The sequence below is a fragment of the Pocillopora damicornis genome, chromosome 9, assembly GCF_964200805.1.
Source record: "Pocillopora damicornis chromosome 9, jaPocDami1.2, whole genome shotgun sequence".
Classification (NCBI taxonomy): Eukaryota; Metazoa; Cnidaria; class Anthozoa; order Scleractinia; family Pocilloporidae; genus Pocillopora; species Pocillopora damicornis.
Window position 1 is genome coordinate 11,513,747 of NC_142678.1, and position 24,001 is coordinate 11,537,747.

A 24,001-nucleotide genomic window follows, 5' to 3' on the forward strand; every position below is an offset into this window, starting at 1 on the left:
CTTCGTTCCAAGTGTAAACTAAGCGTGTAAACTTCTAATCTTACAAAACCAGTAAATGGTATACGCCGTCTGTTGTGACGGCCATTTTGAAACTTTCAGCTACATGAATGTAACACTTTGCATCCCTATGCAAAGTGTTACATTCATGTCGTTTGAAACTCCAACATCTGTTGGGAATGGCTATAAAACTAATAGTAATAAGAGAGTTTCATGACATATCAACCCAACCAAAATCGAATGTAGTTCATGATCAATTCGTCACAAAACCCGACGCACGGATCTGCCATATCTGCCGTATTATAATTAAAGGTATGCATATCTGATAAACAATCATACATTTTCGAAAGTGCTATCAGCAATATTTTAATAATGTTATCGTGGCAATATTGAAGGGGGAAATTATCTCGAAAGATTTGTTCAATAGGGCAAATGCTTTACGATGTACTTTCCCTATCACAGATGAAACTCTTCATGAAGCTAACAGCACTAGTAATGAGGTATTCAACAATTTATGAGACTCGCCTCCTGATTCTGATTTTTGTATTTTTGATTATTCAAAAATCTTGATTCTGTTTCAGAAAATTATCGGCAAATTAGCGGATACATCTATAAATATAAAATGGGGCATCAGATATCTGTTTATTAGTCTGAAAGCGGTTCTAAAACTAGCCAAAGAGAAATTCACCATGTCGAGTTGGTAGATTATTGTAAGTCAAATAAGTCTTTGGGATGAACTCTTGCCTTTTATTGCTGTTTTCTTTCTGATCTATATCTAAAATTAATGTTTTCAACAGATTATTATTCTTGCACGAAAAGGGAAAAGGCAGCGAAAAGCTAAGCTTTGAATAGTGAGTAGTTTAAGCGCCTCATATGAATAACTTCTTAGTTCATATTTACAGGACAACACCACAAAAGAAGCTTACGTGGCAACTTTCTTCGCCGCCTTATCAAATGAGTCTCCTTCAAGCTCGGCCCAGATATCATTCTTAATCCAAAATAATTAAAATCACCTTAGACTTTTCATTAATCACTGGGTTAAAAATGGTTTCAGCCCATTTAAGTGGTCTCTGTAACTTGTAATAGCCCACTCGTTTCTTCACATACCTTGCTCTTTAGGAAATTGATTCGCCTTACACGACCATATCGATAGTTATGGTTACATGGCTTCTTGTTCTAATTAAAAACTATATTAGAAGAAAAATATTAGCTATTGGTTTATTTGACATCTCACTTTGGTTTTCTGGGCTTAATTTAAAGTCAGTTATTTGCATATCTGTTTTTCATTGTCAAAATTATTTGCGAGTTTAAGCTCTCTTCTTTAAGTTTGTTCACGAAGTTTTTTCATTAAATATATCAATTTAATTGACACCCATCTTATATTCGATGCCATAGCTTTACACTTTGTATGACGTTCATGAGCCAAACGCCTGTTTCTTCCACAACACATCTCGTAAAACAGGACAAGAGATTGAAAAAAACAAAAATAAGAATACATGTTGAGCGCGCTTGAGGACGGTTGTTAAATTTTTGCATCATAAAATAGAGAAACTACCTTAGTGAGCCTATCAGAGGTTTTTGTTGTCGGTTTTTTTATCATTATTTCAAAGATTGAAAACACATCAGGAAGTTCTTATCTGTCTCTTTAAACACATTATGATATATAGAAAAGAAATATAGTGTCAATCATGATCGTATAAGATCTGGAAACTCTTCATGTCGAGATAACTTTGTTATCACCTGCCCCTTCGCAGAAGATGCCATTTAAAGCATGCATGGCCAGAATTATTGTGGCCTTTTTACATCACAGCGTTACTTTTTCTCAGCGATTTACTACTAAACACAAAGCGTGCGCAAGATTTGAACGGAGCCGAAAAGTTCCCATTTAATTAGGTAGAGGACACTTTTAGCATCTACAACCAGTTGTTCTTGTTCGGCGACAAACAAAGGAAGATAAAAGCACAGGAACCGACCAAAAAGAAGTGGAAAGATGAAGGAAGAAAACAGGGCGCTTAAAACATGATATTTTCTCAATCAGGGAACAAATGTGGAAAAAAGGGAAATTTTAAACGCGCTTGTTAACCCAATGATTTACTTTTGGAGTACACAATTGATGAAAAAGTTTGTATCGAGAATGAGGAGCAGGTCGTGCATTGACTAAAGGAGATATACTTCCTAAGACAATTTGAACTCGGATAAGCCTTATCCGAGTTTAGTTTCAGCCCCGAAGAACGTAATTGAACAACGTTTAATATTAACGGGAATATGACGATGTCAATACAAGTCCTTAAGGATTGTCAATGCTTTATATGTTTGATGAAATCATAGAGAGATTTCAATTCAATTGTGCCTAATTCCTTTGTAGTTCATTAGACAGGGACGAAAAATTTCTACGTATCTGAAACAAACATAAAGAAAAACTCAATAGCAATCATTACTTTCTTCGAACTGAGAATCATTCAGTGTAGCCCTTTTTGCTAAAAAGAAATCGCCTTTTTAGTGAGGCTTATTACTAAAGATATACCCTTCTTGCAAAGATTTTCTGTGAGTTCAAATAGTCTTTTTAAGAATCAGATTTTGCGCGCAATAAACGAATTAACTCTCCTAACAAAAATACATTGTCACATAAACTAACGACAAGGACCTTTTTTCAGTCTTTCTCCCATAAATTAGTCTCCTTCTTTGCTGGATGACAGGATGCACAACCCTGGGTTCTTCTTGTACAAGGTGTAGGAACGTGCTTTCTCGTTTCTTTTTGCCTCCAGCAGTAGATCAATGGATTTACAAACGAGTTTAGCATGCTAAGTTAGTATTATCAACTAAGTTGGCCACCGTAGAGTTCAAAAGCTGACGTTTCGAGCGTTAGCCCCTCGTCAGTGTCATTGGAGGAATTCTGGGTTGTGTGTGGGTAGCATGGCACAGATTTACCACATTGGTCCGTTTATGGGGCAAAAGCTACAAAGGCCTGTCGCTAAAATGATGAAACACAAACAAACTTGAAGAAGGCATAATCGCCTCGTCTTCTTTGGTAAATCTTTCCACCTCCTCTTGGGGCAGTTTTTGTGCTTTTATCCTCCTTTGATGTCGACCCGTTTCATGATGTAAAGTCACATATGCAAACGCAACGAAAAGGATTCACAAGTATTCCTTCAGAATAAAAAATTAGATACATCTCTAAGGCCGTAAACATTCTACACACGAAGGTAATGATCCAAACTGCAATCAGAGCAATCGTTATTTTCCTATGTGACACTGTCTGTTTGTGCGACGTACATTTGATGGCGATAAATCTCTCAAAGGTAACCCACATTGGATGAAGGCATGAAGCGTCCAAGGTAGAGACATGAAATTGAAATGCAAATTTTCAGCTGTTTCACTGGTACTGAGACCTAACAATTGGAATATCCTCCACAGGATGTATGATGACTGGTCAAGAAGACCAGTTAATGTGTCAGTCACTACTAAACAGGCCACCAAGATGTAGCTGTGGTCCTGTTTTCACAGCCATTATCATTAGCAAGTTAAGCAGAACTGTGAATGGGTAAGTGTCGCTGTCAATGATAATAGTGACAATGTAACTAACCTCATGTGGGACATTTACTCTGTCACCTTCGTTGCTTGCCATCTTTAGAGTTTGTAAAAAAAGAGCACAGAAACGTGATTTGCTGAGTTGGATTCCTTACGGAGATCAATTAAAACGTATGGATCAGTATGTTTGGACTTAAGATTTTTTTTTTTAGTACTTTGAGTAACCCGCTCCACTCTAAAGTGTATGTGGCTCCACTCTGGATTTTCTCCAGCTTGAATAGTAGTAATTACCATTTCTTGAATTAATACGTTTGTTAACTTGATCGGTTAAGGTGAATTTAAAGCCTAAAGAGGATAACTCAATCCCATAAATCGATTCTTTGAATATTTGTCCTTTTTTTGAGCAACCTGATGCAACACCACATTTGAGTGTAAATGCTTCCATTTTAGTTTTTGTCTCACATTTATTACAGTAATTGTTAAATACAGTCGCCAATTTTGCCTGAAATCACAAAATGTAAGTGTTGCTAGACTAAGAACGAGGTTAAGTGAGACAAAAAAAAACCAAAGCAAATAAAGGAGTTGGAATGAGCGGGCTCTCAAGGAGTATGGCATTTAGCTAAATGTAGGTTAGAACAGTGAGCTGAAATTATCCCAACTGTGATGAACTGCATGAATGTTTGAGAGAAATCGTTCAATTTATTGTACCTATTTGAACTTTATTCTACCTCAAAGGCGATATTCAAAAGGCTAAGAAGAACAGACTCTTCTATATGAACTCAGAGGTTCTCTATTGTGAGTTCGAATTTCATCTATCGCCTGATTCCTTTCAAATGTCTTACACTATTTTTAGCCTGGTAGGTATTGAGCTCACAATTCGATAATCTATGATTTAAATTATTTTGAAACTAAATCCAGTGATTAACCAAGTGACAACTGTTTTTTTCGTCATTCTGATCACTGACGAAAAGGCCAATCGATCAGAGAGGAAGCTTACGAGAGTATAAGAATATCATTCATGAATCTTCTATTTTTTCATACTAGATTCAATTCAATAACTCGTTGCCATAAACAATGATTTTGCCAGCCAGAATCCCATTCGGAATTGATAATGTGTCCGCCCCAAAAGTTATCACATACTTTCTTTTACGATAACTGAACACATTCACGTGTGCACACTGGAAAAAAAAACTCTTATCCCTGATAACCTTAAGAGTGATTGTCAGTAAAAATCAAAGAAATCGTGGCCACAGTCAAAAAATCGATTTCGCTCATACTTTGTCAGTTTGAAGGCCTAGGTAAGTAACTGAAGGATATGAGGTTAGTTTTTTGAAATATTCCATATAACGGCAGAAAACCACGAAAAACGGTCACCCTACCGGAAGCTCGGATTTCACCTGGCGGAAACTCGAAATTTTACACTTTTCAGCTTCTCGCTACACAGACGTTTACATAGCTGTGAATCTTTCTTGAGTATAATTGAATACATTGATTCTTCCTTAGTCAAACCATGGGAATTATTTTTATCTCTGCTTATTTGTGAGCGAACTGAGACCCGATTAAGAAGACACGCTTTTCTCATTTACGCGAAGGTGTAAAATAATCCAAACTTAGCGACGAAAAAAGCTGACCGGTAGTTCTTCAAATCCTCTGATATTATAACCAAAGACAGTTCAGTCATTGGTTTTTAGGTCTACGGTTTTAAATCTTTAGGATCTAGTAGCACTTTTGCATGAACGCCGATCAAAATTCGATAAAATTCCAATTGAGCGCCTTTGAAATCTACAACTCTACATAACAACGCACTATTGAATAAATTAACTCCTCGGCCAAAGTTTGTACATAAAACATGAGGGTTTTCCTTTCTTAGCGGTTTGAACCTTTTAAAAGTATATATTGATGTTAAATATTGTCTACACAGGTAAAACAAACTATGAAACACCAAAACTACCACGAGCTGAAATTAAATCTCACAGGCTCGCTCCCTAATCTGTGTCACGCACGAGCGACTTCGCCACAATTAGTACAGTAACAAACAGATATTTACATCTGTTACATTTACAATAAGTCTTATTTTAAAATATCTTACTCAACGATGTGCCAGGTTCCCCAGTTAACTTGCTGAAGTAAAAATAAAAGAAAATATCATAATAGCAATTCAAACTGAAATGATAAGAATTGATTTTATCAAGAATGAGAAGCTTTATGCCGTCGATAGCCAATCAGAAGTACCTGTTCTCACGAAAATTGCATCGTTCTTTAGATAAATAAATCGAATTATCTTTATCTGTAAAACATTGCATCTAAAACCGGAGTTTATTGTCGGGGAACTTCATAGAACAGCGATGTCTTGCTCGTTCTTGAATATTGTTGGTAGGATTTGCGGCGCAGACGAACGCACAAGTTCTTCAACTTCCGTCACGCCTCTCACGCGGTGTAACAGGGATATCAAAAATCACAAAAAGTCGTTGAAATTTTCCGGAATTGAAACGGAGGTAGAATTAATTTTGGCGAGATGTGGATGTTTTCAAAAGCCGGCGAATTTATCGGATATGACTATCTGTCCGGTTCATCGTGCCAAGTTAGGTTTAGGTTGGCGAAGGACGGGTAATCTTTGCACCATCCCAGAAGTTGTTTCTGGTCACTGCAGGGAGCTGAGGAAGGCACCTGTCTGTAACTTACAGTACGCACCTGGAATTCGGTTAGTAGGGGTTAATTTACTTTGTTTAAAACATTTCAATTTCGTTTCGCAAAAAGCCACTTGAGAAAGATATAAACAATAAACAAAAAAAAGGATAGTCTAATCACAATGCTACTCCCCCCCCCCCCCCTTCTTCTCACCTCTTATCGCGCAGTCAACTTTCGATTGTTATTTCATTCTGTGGGTCGACAAAACTTCAGACTTTTGTGTTTAAAAAATACGCACCTTTCGGTAATTTCGGAGTTTTGACGGGAATGTTTTTCGCCCCTTACAATGGGATGGGCACTTAAGACAATCACAAAGAAGACACGTTTTACGCAAAAACAAAATGAATTTTTGAAACAACAATTTGAAATTGGCGAGCGAGCGAGTGGAAGGAAAGCAGATCCGAATGAACTGTACCTCATAAGCAGGTTAATAAACTGTTTTCTGTTAACTAATTATGCCTTGCGCATAATTGTATACAAGATAACATCATTTATTTTCTTTCGAAAAAATCGTTTCATTTGATCGTTATCTTTTTTTAAGAGTGTGTTCAGTGAAGAGGTAGATACACTAATGGTATGGCGACCACCTCAAGGCTGCCACCGAATTAAACCAGCCAACCAGTCACGTAATGTAAGCTAATTAAAAGTGTATATCCATTCAAAGTTTTAGGGCCAAAAAGTTTGAAATTGTCTCCGCAAGAAGCCAAGAAAAATTCAAATTAACAAAGCTTGACGTACAAGATTGATCAAAGATCTACTTAAATATAGTTTTGTGGGGAAATGGCCATATTGGAGTGGTGCAACGACCGTAATTGTGCTATTAAACGTAAACATATAAATGTTGATGTGACGTTTCCACTAGTATAATGTGCAAACTGTGCACTTTGTGGGTGGTTGGGGAGAGAGAGTAGTATGGTTGTTAAATCCTTTCCCCCACCCCCTTCCCTCCTTTTTAAATGTCGTAAAAATGACAGTGCACGTTATTTATTCTTCGGTGCCCTCTTTGGAAAATTCTTAGTATTTTTCATCCAATATTGTCAAAATTAAACTTTCTTTTCTCTATCAATGACAGACTGTAGTGTTGTTTGACAAGCGCAATCAATAAAACATGCAAGTCGTAAAACTCATAGTGTTTTTAATAGTCGCATTGGACAACAGAATGAAGAGGATACAAAACTCATTGGAGACACTTCCTGCTTGGTAGTACATTTTTTAGTTGTTATTTACCTGAGCCCATAGGGACGAGCTATTTTGAAAGGTCAAATATCTTCATGGATTGGAAAAAACATATTCCTATTCCAGTGCGGCTACTTTTCACAGCTCTTGCTGAGTGACCCGAAACAACTTCCTGTATGGTGCAAAATTAATACTTTTGAACATGATGTATTACTTACTAGGTGACACAGGCATAATCGGAAAAAAAATCCGAGTGCTTCATGGGACAAACATCCTGCATACTGCTAGGATTGGAATGTCATGTGTGGCATACGCGCAATGGAATAAATGTGATGGAATATTTTTAAGCCTGGTGAATAAATGAGAATGATGTATTATTCAGTAAGTGACACAGGCCTACTCGGAAAAAAAGAAATCCGAGTGCTCTCGGCCATCAGGAGTCGAAACTATCGACATCGTGTCAGGTTATGCCTAAGTGACACGATGAGACGGTACGGGTAGTCATCTCCAATAAACTCGTTGGCTTTTAAAAACACGCAATCTTGCTAAAATCAATTCTGGTTCAAGTCCGGAGAGTTTTTTAGGACTTCGTGCGATGTTTTATATCCTTGTTACACAGCGTGAGCAGTGTGACGAAAGCTGAGTAAGGGTAGAAATTATCCATTGGAAGTTACTTGGCAAGTGCGTTCGTCTGCGCCGCAAATCCCACCGACAATATTCAAGAACGAGCAAGACGTCGTTGTTATATATTTATGTCTATTAACTTCGCCAACAACATACTCTGGTTATATGGTTAAGTAGATTTGTTTATTTAGAGAACGATGCAATATTTGCTTTTCGTGGAAACAGTTACTTCCGATTGGTTTTCGACGGCACAAAACTTCTCATACTAAATAAAATCAATTCTAATTGAGCTAGAATTACTATTAAGGTTTTCTTTTTTTTTCAGCAAGTTAACTGGGAAACCTGGCACATCTTTGCGTAAGATATTTTAAAAATACGACTTATTTAAAATAAACGGATGTAAATATCTGTTTGTTACTGTACTAATTGTAGCTAAGTCGCTCGTGCGTGACGCAGATTAGGGAGCGAGCCTGTGAGATTTAATTTCAGCTCGTGGTAATTTTGGTGTTTCATAGTTTGTTTTACCTGTATAGACAATATTTAACATTAATATATATTTTTAAAACGCTTCGAACCGCTAAGAAAGCAAAACCTTTATGTTTTATGTACAAACTTTGGCCGAGGATTTAATTTATTCAATAGTGCTTTGCTATGTAGAGTTGTAGATTTCAAAGGCGCTCAATTGGAATTTTATCGAATTTTGATCGGCGTTCATGCAAAAGTGCTACTAGATCCTAAAGATTTAAAACCGTAGACCTAAAAACCAATGACTGAACTGTCTTTGGTTATAATATCAGAGGATTTGAAGAACTACCGGTCAGCTTTTTTCGTCGCTGAGTTTGGATTATTTTACACCTTCGCGTAAATGAGAAAAGTGTGTCTTCTTAATCGGGTCTCAGTTCGCTCACAAATAAGCAGAGATAAAAATAATTCCCATGGTTTGACTAAGGAAGAATCAATGTATTCAATTATACTCAAGAAAGATTCACAGCTATGTAAACGTCTGTGTAGCAAGAAGCTGAAAAGTGTAAAATTTCGAGTTTCCGCCAGGTGAAATCCGAGCTTCTGGTAGGGTGACCGTTTTTCGTGGTTTACTGCCGTTATATGGAATATTTCAAAAAACTAACCTTATAACCTTCAGTTACTTACCTAGGCCTTCAAACTGACAAAGTATGAGCGAAATCGATTTTTTGACCGTGGCCACATTTTTTTAATTTTCCTTGATTTTTACTGACATTTACTCTTAAGCTCCTTTCAATAATCTTCAATTCGTCAATAAACGCACGTTGCATTAGAAGCCTTCACATAATTGGTTTTATACAAGAGGAAATCAGTTGCAATCTTTGCATACTAAAATAGTGCGAAGGATTGGTAATATTTAAGGTAGCTCTGCAAAAAAAAATAATAATAAAATAAGAAACAAAAAAAAGAAAAAAAAGAAAATGAGGCTAATCACTAACAACAACATTTCCAGCAAAGATTTTCCCATCATCTTTAGTAATATTTTTGAGAATCAGATTTTGCATGCGGTAATCAAACTAACTTCAAATCAAACAATCTTCATATAAATCATTAACAATGGAGTTTCGTTTATCTGGTGATAGTATAATGCGAAGAAAAGTGTGCGTAAATAGTTTTCAAACTTCTTAGTCCTTCTGCCATATTGTCTTCCATCACTGGATGGCTGAATGTGCGACCTCTCATCTTATACCAGTTAATTTCTTTTAGTCTGCAGCAGTAGATCATTGGATTAACAAGTGGATTATAGATTATTCGACAATATTCACTGAGCCTAAAGCGAATTTTTGTTTTCAGTATAACTGCTTAGATGCTTTCGAATTGTGTTGTAAATATTCGTTTTCAGATGCTGAAGCCATTCTGTTTCAATTTTTCGATTACTCGTAGCGAGATAAAGAGCCAGTTTCCACAAGAATTTAACAGATTCATCTAATTCAATTAGCAAAAACGTCATGTAATTATTTTGAAAGTGTTAGCCCAAATCTCTTGCACTCTTCGGAATTAAACTTTCTTTATCACGTTCATCAGTTACTCGGTAACACTGACAATACGCGAGGCAGCCATTTTGAAATTCTGCGCTCCTGCTAGCATCACCTCGCGCGATAAGATATGACGCGACCCTTGATCAATCAGAGCCTGTGCATCTATATAATCACCGGAGCAAATGAATCTACAGATTGATTTTTTTCTTTAAAAGCAAATTTTAGTTGGCTGACGACAAATAAAAAGCTCTACAACTACGGAACATTCATTTAGTGCTATGAAGCTAGAACATGCTAGCTTTGTGTCGTGAAAAGCAAGCTACTCCTTGCTATCGCAATCACTAAAATTGGGCTCGCGAGGCGCGAAGGCCGTAATGAACACAAATTTGGCACCACCTAAAAATTCCAAGTGACTTTAATCACTGTTGGAGAAGAATTGATTTTGATTGATTTTTAACAAATGTGATGCATATTCTGGTGTGGTGTATATAATTTGTACTTAATGTATACATTGTTGACTTTATTAAGTTTTCATTGTATTATAATCGCTAATTCAGAAAGTTACTGCAAGAGAGTTTAATAAACTGTTATTATTATATAAAGTATGGGCCAGGAGGTCGCTCTTAGTTGAAGCTTAAACTGCTTACTGTTTAAATAACCAGATTTCCTCCGCCTTCTTCTCCCTTCGTTTTTGAATATAAGCACTTTTAGTCAAAATCAGTAGTAAATATTAGATAAAAATCAATTGACTTGCAGTACACTTCCAGCTCGACACGGCAAACTTCTCTTGAGCGAGTTTAACGCTTCAAATATAGCCAGTAGAGAGGGCAAAGCAGCAAATAATCCTGTTCTGGTTAGTTATGTCATTGGTACCATAATCTACACTGTCACTTGTCCCTTTACAGCTCTACTCGACGTGCTGATGATAATGGCCGTGAAGAGAAGACCACGACTCTGAACCAACAGCAACCTCTTGCTGGCCTGTTTCCTTGATCAACCATCGTACATACTGTGGAGACTGTTCCTATTATTTTATCTCAGAGGTAGTGTTACGGTTGAAAATGTCCATTATACTTTTATTGCAGTATTGATTATGACTCCATCACTGTATTTGATTTTGGTTGCCTTCGAGAGTCTCATAGCGTTCAAATTTACGATACGCCACTAGCACGTATAAATAATAATACCTTGAACATAGCACTTTTTGTAGTTTGGATCATTGCCCTCTTGTGCCGGGTTTACAGTGTGTTTTAGTGGATTTAGTACTGCTTCCACAGATGGCAGGCCTTGCCTCTTTTTGATGTGTCGTTTTCGTTGTCTTCACTATTTTGATTTTGTATCATGAAACGCGTCGACACCAAAGGAAGATAACAGTACAGCAACTTCCCTGAGAATCGCTTAAGAAAACTGTGTTTGTGGTTGGTATTTTTTTTTTAATTTTTTTATCTGCCTTCTCCCACGTGGGTTCTGTCTGGTCGTTTTAGCTACAGGCCTTTCTAATATTTGTCCCATCAACGAAGTATTGACGCAAACATTTGCCATGTTAAACCGCTTTTTGATCCAGTGGCATGGGGAAATTTCCTGATCCTCACTGTATATGTGCAGAAGTTGGCAATTCTCTAAGCATTAGAGATGTTTATTTCTTGCAGAGACTGATGAACTGATTTTCAATGTCTTATTTAACATATGTTTCCTCTCATTCCAATTTCTGACTTACCTTTTTTCGGAAAAATAATCAGAATACGGATCTTAAAGGCGAACTTAATGTCTTTGAAGAGTTACTACCTTGTTCAAGGGCTGCTATCACGTTCATGAAAAGTGTCATTGGTAAGTTGAAAAGAGGGCTGCTATCTTGTTCAAAGGCTGCTATCTTGTTCAAAGGCTACTATCTTGTTCAAGGGCTGCTTTCACGTTCATAGAAAGTGTCATTAGGAAACTGAAAAGAGCATCGTTCGCCCTTTGAATAATTGAAGTAATCTCTTGACATAACTTTACCCTAATATTGATAACAATGGCATTTAATTGATATATTGCTAATGGTTTCGCGGTAATGCATGATATAAATCAGTACGGCTGACATGGGGGTTTCGCCTCTCAGGTATTGAGGCGATGTTTAAATATACTTCTCAGGAATATAAAGAAAATTACGTGACTTCCCTGGTGACTTTAAGCTATAACTTCAATTTAAGACTTCAGAACTGAGTTTGGAAATCAACTCTCAGCCTAGAGAGGTGTCTTGTCATAAGTGACTAATACGATTATAATATAGAGCAATAACTAAGGAGTTTGTTTATTGAGTGAGTTTAAAATGCGACAGAAAAGTTGACATTAACAAGTTTTTTTCTGGTTTTCTGCCATAATACCCTACTTCACTATTTTAAATACGAGCTTCCTCATTTCGTTTTGTCTCCAGCAGTAGATCAGTGGATTAACAAACGAGTTTAGTATGCTGCAAGTTTGCCAGATTGATTCATCAAAAAGGCCTGTAGCTAAACCGATGAAACAGAAACCAGCTGGAAGAAGGCTCACAATAACAGCACTAACTACAAACACTTTTGTCTTAAGCGCCTTGTTCTCTTTGGTGGATCTTTCCACTTCTTCTTGGGGCAGTTGCTGTGTTTTTATCTTCCTTCGATGGCGGCGGGTTTCATGATACAAAATCACATATGCGAAGGCAACGAGCACGATACATGAAATTAAGATGAGGCTTTTGATATAATTCAAAGCTAGGTATATTTTTAACACACATAAAGTACCACATACGAAACCAATGATCCAAATTGCTAACACCGCTATCTTCAGTTTGTTATGAGTTACAACGTTTGAATAGCGCATCGCATATTTGATCGCTATGAGCCTCTCGAAAGTAACCAACATCAGATGAAGGTATGAAGCAGACGAAAGTGTAGTCATAACACAGACACAAACATTTTCAAGTATTTCACTGCTACTGAGGCCAAATATTAGGAATATCCTCCACAACACATATAACGGTTGGCCAAAGAGACCAGTTAATGCGTCAGTCACCACTAAACAGGCCAGTAAGATGTTGTTGTTAGTTCGGAGTCGTGGTCTTTTTTTGACGACTATAATTACCAGCACGTTAAGCAGAACTGTGAAAGGACAGGCGATGCTGTTAATGCTAATACTGATAATGTAATTAACATTCGGTGGGAATATTACTGTGTCGCCATCTATGCTGGTCATCGTTATAGCGTTCGCAAATGAAACTCGAAGAAGTTCGATGTGTTGAGTTGGATACGTTATTGATATCAACCGCACAGTTTGTATCATTTCGCTGGATTTTAGATGTTTTTCGGAAGCTTTTATCCACTAGCTCCATTTTAGTGTGCATGTGGTTTAACTTGATATTTTCTCACGTATTTCAATTTCTAATTTTATGATTAATTTAGTTTTAAGTTTCTTGTTTCAGACATGTATGCCCACAGCCACTTGTTTATCGGGTTTTAAAGATTTAACGACTTATTTTTATTTAAGTTTATAGACCAATTTCAGTTTCTCCATGGTTGAAATACAAAATGCATTCGGAAGGTCAGTTCCGAAGTCCGAATTCCAGTCTGCTAATTTCAAATTATTGAAAATTTAGCCGTTGTCGCACGAAGTATTTTGCTTTGCATCCCCATGCAATGTGTTACATTCATGGCGTTTGGAACTCCAACATCTGTTGGGAATGGCTATAAAACTAACATTAATGAGAGAGTTTCATGACATATCAACCCAACCAAAATCGAATGTAGTTCAATTCGTCACAAAACCCGACGCACGGATCTCCCATGTCTGCCGTATTACAATTGATGGTATGCATATCTGATAAACAATCCTACACTTTCGAAAATGCTATCAACAATATTTTAATTACGTTATCGTGGTAATATTGAAGGGGGAAATTATCTCGAGAGATTTGTTCAACAGCGCAAATGCTTTACGATGTACTTTCCCTATAATAAATGAAACTCTTTATGAAGCTAACAGCACTACTGATTAGGCATTCAACAATTTATGAGGCTCTCCTATAAACTCCTAATTCTGATTTTTGTATTTTTGATTATTCAAAATATTGATTCTGTTTAGGAAAATTATCAGAACGTTAGCGGATACATTTGTAAATATAAAATGGGGCATAAGAAATTTTTTATCAGTCTGAAAGCGTTTCTAAAACTAGCCAAAGAAAAATTCACCATATCGAGTTGGTAGATTATTGTAAGTCAACTTAGTCTTTGGGATGAACTCATGACTTCTATTGCTGTTTTGTATCTGATCTATTGCTAAAATTAATGTTTTCAACAGATTATTATTATTATTCTTGCACGAGAAGGGAGAAGGCAGCGAAAAGCTAAGCTTTGAATAGTAAGTAGTTTAAGCACCTCCTAAGAATAACTTCTCAGTCCACATTTACAGGACAACACCACAAAAGAAGCTTACGTGGGAACTTTCTTCGCCGCCTTATCAAATGAATCGCCTTCAAGCTCGGCCCAGATATCATTCTTAATCCAAAATAATTAAAATCACTGCCGACTTTTTATTAATCACTAGGTCAAAAATGGTTTCAGCCCATTGAAGTGGTCTCTGAAACTTATAGTAGCCTACTCGTTTCTTCATATACCTTGTTATTTAGGAAATTGATTCGCCCTACACAACCATATAGATATTTATAGTTACATGGCTTCTTATCCTAATTAAAAAACTATATTAGAAGAAAAGTATTAGCTATTAGTTTATTTGACATCTTACTTTGGTTTTATGGGCTTAATTTAAAGTCAGTTATTTGCATTTAGGTTTTTCATTGTCAAGAATATTATTCCTCTTTAGGTTCGTCCACGTAGATTTTCATCAAAAAATACCAATTTATTCGACACCCGTCTCTTCTTCGATGTCATAGTTTTATACTTCCATAATACAGGATAGGAGGTTAAAAAAAAAAAAAAAAATTCGTAGAGCGCGGTTGAGGACGGTTAATATTGCATCAAAAAATTGATACACTACCTTTTGCTGAGCCTGTTAAAGGTTTTTGTTTTTGTTTTTTGTTATTATTATTTCAAAGATTGAAAACACATCAGGAAGTTCTCATCTGTCTCTTTAAACACATTATTATATATAGAGAAGAAATATAGTGTCAATCATGATCGCATAATTATCAGATCTAGTAACTCTTCATGTCGAGATAACTTTGTTATCACAGCCCCTTAGCACAAGGTGCCATTTCAAGCATGCATGGCCAGAATTATTATGGCATTTTACATCACAGCGTTACTTTTTCTCAGCGATTGACTAAACTCAAAGCGTGCGCAAGATTTGAAAGAAGCCGAAAAGTTCCCAGTGAATTTGGTTGATGACACTTTTAGCATCTACAACCAGTTATTCTTGTTCAGTGGACGACTTCGCATAACAGCAACAAAGGAAGATAAAAGCACAGGAACCGATAAAAAAGAGGTGGAAAGATGAACCAAAGAAAACAGGGCGCTCAGGAAGTTTGTATCGAGAATGAGAACCAGGTCGTGCATCGACTAAAGGAGGGTAACTCCCCAAGTCAATTTGAAATTGGATAAGTTTAGTTACGGCCCCGAAGAACGTAATTGAACAACGTTAAATATTGACGGGAGTATAATGATGTCAATACAGGTCCTCCAGCATTGTCAATGCTTTATATGTTTGATGAAATCATAGGGAGATTTCAATTGAATTACCTAATTCCTATGTCGACCATAAGACAAGAACGAAACATTTCTACGTATCTAAAACAAACATAAGAAAAACTCAATTGCAATCATTACTCCGTAGCTCTTTTTGCTAAAGGAAAAATAGGCTGAGGCAAATTACCAAAGATGTACCCTTCTTGCAAAGATTTTTTTCCGTGGGTTCAAATAGTCCTTTTAAGAATCAGATTTTGCGCGCAATATCCGAATCAACACTCCTAACAAAAAATATATTGTCACATAAACCAACGACTAGGACCTTTTTTCAGTCTTTCTGCCATATTCTCCTTCTTTGCTGGATGGCTGGATGCACGAGCTGGGTTCTTCCTGTACAAGGTGTAAGAACGTGTTTTCTCATTTCTTTTTGCCTCCAGCGGTAGATCAATGGATTTACATACGAGTTTAGCGTGCTAATTTAGTATTATCAACTGAGTTGGCCACCGAAAAGAGTTCAAAAGCTGACTTTTTGGGCGTTAGCCCTTTGTCAGAGCTATTGGAGGAATTCGGGGTTGTGTGTGGGTGGCATGGCAAAGAATTGCCACATTGGTCCGTTGATGGGGCAAAAGCTACAACGGCCTGTAGCTAAAATGATGAGACACAAAGAAACTTGAGGAAGGCAGACAATAACAGCACCAACTGCAAACACAGTTGTCATAATCGCCTCGTCTTCTTTGGTAAATCTTTCCACCTCCTCTTGGGGAAGTTGTTGTACTTTTATCCTCCTTTGATGTCGACACGTTTAATGATATCAAATCACATATGCGATGGCAGCGAAAACGATTCACAAAATAGCGACAAGGCTTGCTTTAGAATAAAATATTAGATACATCTCTAAGGCCTCAAACATTCTACACACGAAGGCAATGATCCAAACTGCAATCAGTGCTATCGTTATTTTCTTATCAGTGACACTGTTTGGGTAGTGCGACGTAATTTTGATGGCGATAAACCTCTCAAAAGTAACCAAAATTGGATGAAGGCATGAAGCGTCCAAAGTAGAGAAATGAAATTCATGAAATTGAAATGCAAATTTTCAGCTGTTTCACTGGTACTGAGACCTAACAGTTGGAATATCCCCAAAAGGATGTATGATGGCTGGCCACGAAGACCAGTTAATGTGTCAGGCACCACTAAACAGGCCAGCAAGATGTATTTGTTGGTCTTGTTTTCACGGCAATTAGCACCAGCACCTTAAGAGGAACTGGCAAGTGTTGCTGTCAATGATGATAGTGATAATGTAACTAACCTCTTGTGGGAAATTTACTCTGTCACCTTCGTTGCTTACCATCTTTAGAGTTTTTAAAAGAAAAGCACAGAAACGTGATTTGCTGAGTTAGATTCCTTATAGAGATCAATTGAACCTTATGGATCAATATGTTTGGATTTAAGATTTTTTTTGAGTACTTTGATCAACTTGAGAATTTCTCCTGCATGAATTGTAGTAATTACCTTTTCTTCAATTGATACGGTTGTTAATTTGATTGGTTAGGGTGAATTTAAAGCATAATGAGGATAACTCAATCTCATATATCGATTCTTCAAATTTTTGTCTTTTTTGAGCAACTCGATGACGGACTCTTCCATATGAACTCAGAGGTTCTCTATTGTGAGTTCGATGAAGGACTTAAACCACCCTCTTAAACCACACGATATCTGTCCCTACACCCTAAGGCGCAAATCAGGCCAGCTGTACTTTTACAAAAACGTTACTACTTGTAGAACGAAGCGCACCGAAGACCTTTTCACTTTTAATTATTTTTAGCAAATGTGATACATGTCCTGGTGTGGTGCACATAATTGGTACTTAATATACACAGAAATGTACATAGTTGATTTTATTAACTTTTCATTGCATTACAACTCGTTAATTTATTAAGTTACTGCAAGAGAGTTTAATAAACTGTTATTATTATATAAAATATGGGCCAAGAGGTCATTCTAAGTTGATGCTGAAACTGCTTACTGTTTAATAACTAGATTTCCTCTGCCTTTTTCTCCCTTCGTTTTCAAATATAAGCACTTTTATTTTAGCGGTTGATCAAAGTCGAAATCAGTAGTAAATATTAGATAAAAATCAATGGGATCTCATTGACTTGTAATAAGCTTCCCACTCGACACGGAAAACTTCTCTTAGGCGAGGTTAACAAACGCTTCAAACATAACCAGTACAGAGGGCAACATAGCAAATAATCCTGTTCTGGTGAATTATGTCATTGGTACCATAATCTACACTGTCAGTTGTCCCTTTACAGCTCTACTCAACGTGCTGATGATAATGGCCGTAAAGAGAAGACCACGAGCCTCAACCAACAGCAACCTCTTGCTGGCCTGTTTCCTTGGCCAGCCATCGTACATACTACGGAGACTGTTCCTATTATTTGATCTCAGAAGCAGTGTCATAGTTCAAAATGTCCATTGTACTTTTATTGCAGTATTAATTATGGCTTCATCCCTTTATTTGATTTTGGTTGCTTTCGAGAGTCTCATGGCGATCAAATTGACTTTATGCCACTAGGACGTGTAACTAATAATAACATGAAGATAGCACTTTTGTAGTTGTAGCCCTCTTGTGCCGGGTTTACAGCGTGTTTTAGTGCATTTAGTACTGCTTCCATAGATGGCAGGCCTTGCCACTGTTTCATGTGTCGTTTTCGTTGTCTTCACTATTCTGATTTTGTATCATGAAACGCGTCGACACCAAAGGAAGATAACAGTGGAGCAACTTCCCTAAGAGGAAATGGAAATATTAACCGAAGAGAACAAGTCGCTTAAGGCAACTGTGTTTGTAGTTGGTGTTTTTTTTTTTGTCTGCCTACTCCTCTTTATGGTCGTTTTAACTACAGGCCTTTCTAATATTTGTCGTATCAACGAAGTACTGACGCAAACATTTGCTATGTTCAACTGCTTTTTGATCCACTGTTTTAATGCTGGAGACAAAAAGAAACGAGGAAGCTTGTATTTAGAATAAGAACCCAAGTCGTGCATCCAGCCATCATGTGAAAGAGAGAAATAAGGAGGAGAGGTGGAAAGCCTCGATGATTATTCATGTACACTCTGCTGACCCATGTGTCCTTGCACTCAGTCAACGAAATTCTCTTTAACTACAATTGTATATATTTCGTGCTACGTTCAGGAAAGTTTGATTTGAAAGTTTGCATACACAATCTGATTTTTAAAGCGTAGTTGAAGAGAAGCTAATATTCACTCCAGGAGTGGAATTTATTTAGTTTACTCTCTGCAGTTCTGGGTTTGCATTACATGAGGATTCTCCCTTTTTTATTCCGCTGTTTCGTTTGTTTGAATCACATCAAAGGGAATTTACTAGTTACCATTGATTAGCATTTTCTGGCTGGAGGAAATTGCCTAATCCTCACTTTATGTGTGCAGAAGTTGGCAATACTCGAAGCATAAGAGATGTCTATATCTTGGAGAGGCTGATGAAGTAATTTTCAAAGTCTTATTTAACATATGTTTTCTCTCATTTCAATTTCTGATTTCATTTGCCCTTTTTTTCGGAAAAATTATCAGAATAACTTAATATCTTTTTTAAGGGCTACTATCTTGTTCAAGGGCTGCTTTCGGGTTCATAAAAAGTATCATTAATGAATTGAAAAGAGAATCATTAACCCTTTGAACAATTGAACTCATTTCTTGAGATAACTTTCCCCTTAACTGATATATTTATTGATATATTGCTAATAATTTCGCGATAATGCCTGATATAAATAAGTACGGCTGACATGGGGTTTCCGCCTCTCAGGTATTGAGGCGATGTTTAAATATACCTCTTAGGAATGCGAAGAAAATAACGTGACTTCCCTGGTAACTTTAAGCTATAACTTCAATTTAAGACTTCAGAACTGAGTTTGAAAATAAACTCTCAGCCTTCAGAGGTTTCGTGTCACAAGTTACTGATACGATTATGATATAGAGCAATAACTAAGGAGTTTGTTTATCGAGTGAGTTTAAAGTTTACATAAACAGGTTTTTTTCTAGTTTTTCTGTCATATTGCCCTACTTCATTATTCTAAGTACGAACTTTCTCATTTCGTTTTGTCTCCAGCAGTAGATCAATGGATTAACAAACGAGTTTAACATGCTGCAAGTTTTCCAAATTGGTTCATCGATGGGGCAGGTATCAAAGAGGTCTGTAGCCGTACCGATGAGACAGAAACCAAGCGGAAGAAGGCTCACAATGATAGCACCAACTACAAACACTGTTGTCTTAAGTGCTTTGTTCTCTTTGATAGATCTTTCCACTTCTTCTTGGGGCAGTTGCTGTGCTTTTATCTTCCTTCGATGACGGCAGGTTTCATGATACAAAATCACATATGCGAAGGTAACGAGCACGATACATGAAATCGTGATGAGGCTTGAGATATAAAGCATAGCCAGGTACATTTTTAACGCAACTAAAGTACCACACACGAAACCAATGATCCAAATTGCTAACACCGCTATTTTCAGTTTGTTGTTAGTTACAACGTTTGAATAGTGCATCGCATATTTGATCGCTATGAGCCTCTCGAAAGTAACCAACATCAGATGAAGGTTTGAAGCAGACGAAAGTGTAGCCATAACACTGACGTTAAATTGTTTAAGTATTTCACTGCCACCGAGGCCAAATATTAGGAATATCCTCCAAAGGACATATGACGGTTGACCAAAGAGACCAGTAAATGCGTCAGTCACCGCTAAACAGGCCAGCAAGATGTTGCTGTTAGTTCGGAGTCGTCGTCTTTTTTTGACGGCTATAATTACGAGCACGTTAAGCAGAACTGTGAAAGGACAGGTGATGCTGTTAATGATAACACTGATCATGAAGTTAACCTCCAGAGGCACAATTACTGTGTCGCCTTCTATGCTGGTCATAGTTATAGCGTTCGCAAATGAAGCTCGAAGAAGTTTGATGTGTTTAGTTTAATACGTTATTGATATCGACCGCTCAGTTTGTATCAGTTAGAATTTTAAATGTTTTTTCGGAGGCTTTGATCCATTAGCCCCATTTTAGTGTGCATGTGGTTTAACTTGATATTTTCTCACGTACTTCAATTTCTAATTGTATGATTAATTCAGCTCTAAGTTTCTTGTTTCAGATGTGTATGCCTACACATCTACACAATAAGATTTAACAACTTATTTTTATTTAAGTTTACAGACGAATTTCAGTTTTTCCGTTGTTGAAATATAAAATACATTGCTAAGGTCAGTTTCGAAGTCTGAATTTCCATTCTGCTAATTTTAAATTATTGAAAGTATTTTCCTTTGCATCCCCATGCAATGTGTCATAATCATTTCGTTTGAAAATTCAAAATCTATAGGGAATGGCTATAAATCCAACAGTAATGAGTCAGTTTCATGGCATCAACCCAGCCAAAATCGAATGTAGTTAAATTCGCCGTCACAAAACCCGACGCACGGGTCTCCCATGTCTGCTGTATTACAATTAATGGCATGCATACCTGATAAACAATCATATATTTTCGAACATTTTATCAGCAATATTTCAATAATGAACTCTTGAATTCTATTGCTGTTTTGTATTTGATCTATAGCTAAAATTAATGTTTTCAACAGATTAATATTATTGCACGAAAAGGGAAAAGGAAGCGAAAAGCTAAGCTTTGAATAGTAAGTAGTTTAAGCACCTCCTAAGAATAACTTCTCAGTCCACATTTACAGGACAACACCACAAAAGAAGCTTACGTGGCAACTTTCTTCGCCGCCTTATCAAATGAGTCTCCCTAAAGCTCGGCCCAGTTATCATTCTTAATCCAAAATAATTTAAATCACTTTAGACTTTTCATTAATCACCGAGTCAAAAATGGTTTCAGCCCATTTAAGTGGTCTCTGTAACTTGCTCTTTAGGAAATACCTCTCACATACCTTGCTCTTTAGGAAATTGATTCGCCTTACACGACCATATCGATAGTTATGGTTACATGGCTTCTTATTCTAATTTAAAACTATATTAAAAGAAAAATATTAGCAATTAATTTATTTGACATCTTTCTTTGGTTTTCTGGGCTTAATTTAAAGTCAGTTATTTGCATATCTGTCTTTCATTGTCAAAAATATCACTTGTGAGTTTAAGCTCTTTTCTTTTAGTTCGTTCACGAAGATTTTCATCAAAAATATCAATTTACTTGACACTCGTCCCATCTTCGATGCCATGGTTTTATTATTTGTATGACGTTCATGAGCCAAACGCCTGTTTCTTCCACGATACATTTCATAAAACAGGACAAGAGATTGAAAAAACAAAAATAAGAATACATATTGAGCGCGCTTGAGGACGGTTGTTATTGCATCAAAAAATCGATATACTACCTTTTACAGAGCCTGTCAGAGGTTTTTGTTGTTGGTTTTTGTTTATCATTATTTCAAAGATTGAAAACACATCAGGAACTTCCAATCTGTATCTTGAAACACATTATGAAGTATAGAAAAGAAATATAGTGTCAATCATGATCGCATAATTATCAGATCTGGTAACTCTTCATGTCGAGATAACTTTGTTATCACCTGCCCTTTCGCACAAGATGCCATTTCAAGCATGCATGGCCAGAATCATTGTGGCATTTTACATTACAGTTTTACTTTTTCTCAGCGATTGACTGAACACAAAGCGCGCGCAAGATTTGAACGGAGCTGAAAGGTTCCAAATGAATTTGGTTGATGACACTTTTAGCATCCACAACCAGTTGTTCTTGTTCAGTGGACGACTTCGCATAACAGCAACAAAGGAAGATAAAAGCACAGGAACCGACCAAAAAGAAGTGGAAAGATGAAACAAAGAAAACAGGGCGCTTAAGACATATGCTATTTTCCCAAACACGGAAGAAGTGTGGAAAAAAACGGCAATTTTAAACTCGCTTGTTAACCCATTGATTCACTTCTGGAGTAAACAACTGATGAGGAAGCTTGTATCGAGAATGAGAAACAGGCAGTGCATCGACTAAAAGAGGGGTAATTCTATAGAGTCAAAATCCCGAATACGACCACAGATCATATGCGTACTTCCCAAGTCAATCTGAACTCGGATAAGTTTAGTTACAAACCCCGAAGAACGTAATTGAACAACTTTTAACATTAAAGGGGGTAAGTTTCTAAAGAAACTGGTGCTGCGTCGGTGGAAGAGTATAGCAGGTAATTTAGTGTTAACAACTGAGTTGAAAACGTAAATTGGCCACCGTAAAGGGTAAAAAAGCTGACGTTTCGAGCGTTAGCCCTTCGTCAGAGCGAATGGAGGAATTGTGAGTTGTGGGTGAGTTTATATGCTGAAAGTGGAGCTACGCTATTGGTAGGAATATGGTGAAGAGAAAACAGGAATAAATTAGTTGAATGAAAAGCGCTCGCTGATTCCGTGGGGATTCAGGGTGCCGATTTGGAAGATAAATTTTTGTTTTAGTGTTTTGCGGCTTTCCGAACTGCCTAGATGTAAGGAAAGGCCGCAAACTGCCATATGCTGTTTTGAATGGTTGGGGAGATTAAAGCGTCTAGCGACTGGTTTGGATGCGTCTTTGTCATTTCTTTTTACGTCGCGAAAGTGTTCTCGGAATCGGTCACCTAGTCGTCTTCCTGTTTCGCCAATGTATAACTTATAACAATAAGCGCATGTTATGCATTAAATAACATTAGCGGAGGTACACGTAAACTGATCAGTGATCCTAATAGATCTCTTGGGTACCGATAATTTCTCTACGTTGTAAATGAAAGGACAAGTTTTGCAACGTGAGCGAGCGCATTTGAAAATTCCAGATTGGTCATTGGTTTGGAATGAACTTCTGACCAAAAAGTTGCTTATGTTTTTGTCACGTTTGAATGAAATAAGTGGGAGTTGCGAAAAAGTAGTGCCAATCTCTGAATAGTTTTGGAGTAATTTAAAGTTTTTAAAAATAATAGATTCAACCGCGTGGTTGTGGGGGTGAAATGTAAGAGTGAATGGAATGCGGTCAGTGTTTTCCTTAACAGCCGTTTCTAGTGCTGACTGTCGATTAATTTGTTGGGTACGGTGGTGGCCCGCTTGGACGACAGAAACAGGATAGCCACGTTTATCGAAAAACTGGCACATTGCCCCTGATTTTTCGGAAAAATCAGAGTCGTCACTGCATAAACGACGAAGTCTGAGAAATTGCGAAATTTATATGTTTGATGAAATCATAGGGAGATTTCAATTCAATGTTGCAAATGCTTTTCGAATAGTTTTCTCGTGCCTGCTTTAAAACTACAGCTCGCAGGCATTAAAAATACCTAAAGTTCGCCTCTTAAAAA

General features: G+C 37.0%; 2 protein-coding genes and 1 pseudogene across 2 annotated transcripts; all 3 read right to left on the reverse strand.

Moving 5' to 3' along the window:
* Nucleotides 1-12,377: 12,377 nt before the first annotated feature.
* Nucleotides 12,378-13,328, reverse strand: LOC149040099 (adenosine receptor A2a-like). The gene has a single exon (XM_089181518.1). It carries the CDS (start codon nucleotides 13,305-13,307, stop codon nucleotides 12,378-12,380), a length of 930 nt encoding a protein of 309 aa, XP_089037644.1. The 5' UTR covers nucleotides 13,308-13,328.
* A 6,413-nt stretch (nucleotides 13,329-19,741) lies between these two features.
* Nucleotides 19,742-20,599, reverse strand: LOC149040100 (melanocyte-stimulating hormone receptor-like). The gene has a single exon (XM_089181519.1). The coding sequence runs from the start codon at nucleotides 20,597-20,599 to the stop codon at nucleotides 19,742-19,744; it is 858 nt and encodes a 285-aa protein (XP_089037645.1).
* A 1,647-nt stretch (nucleotides 20,600-22,246) lies between these two features.
* Nucleotides 22,247-24,001, reverse strand: LOC149040101 (uncharacterized; annotated as a pseudogene).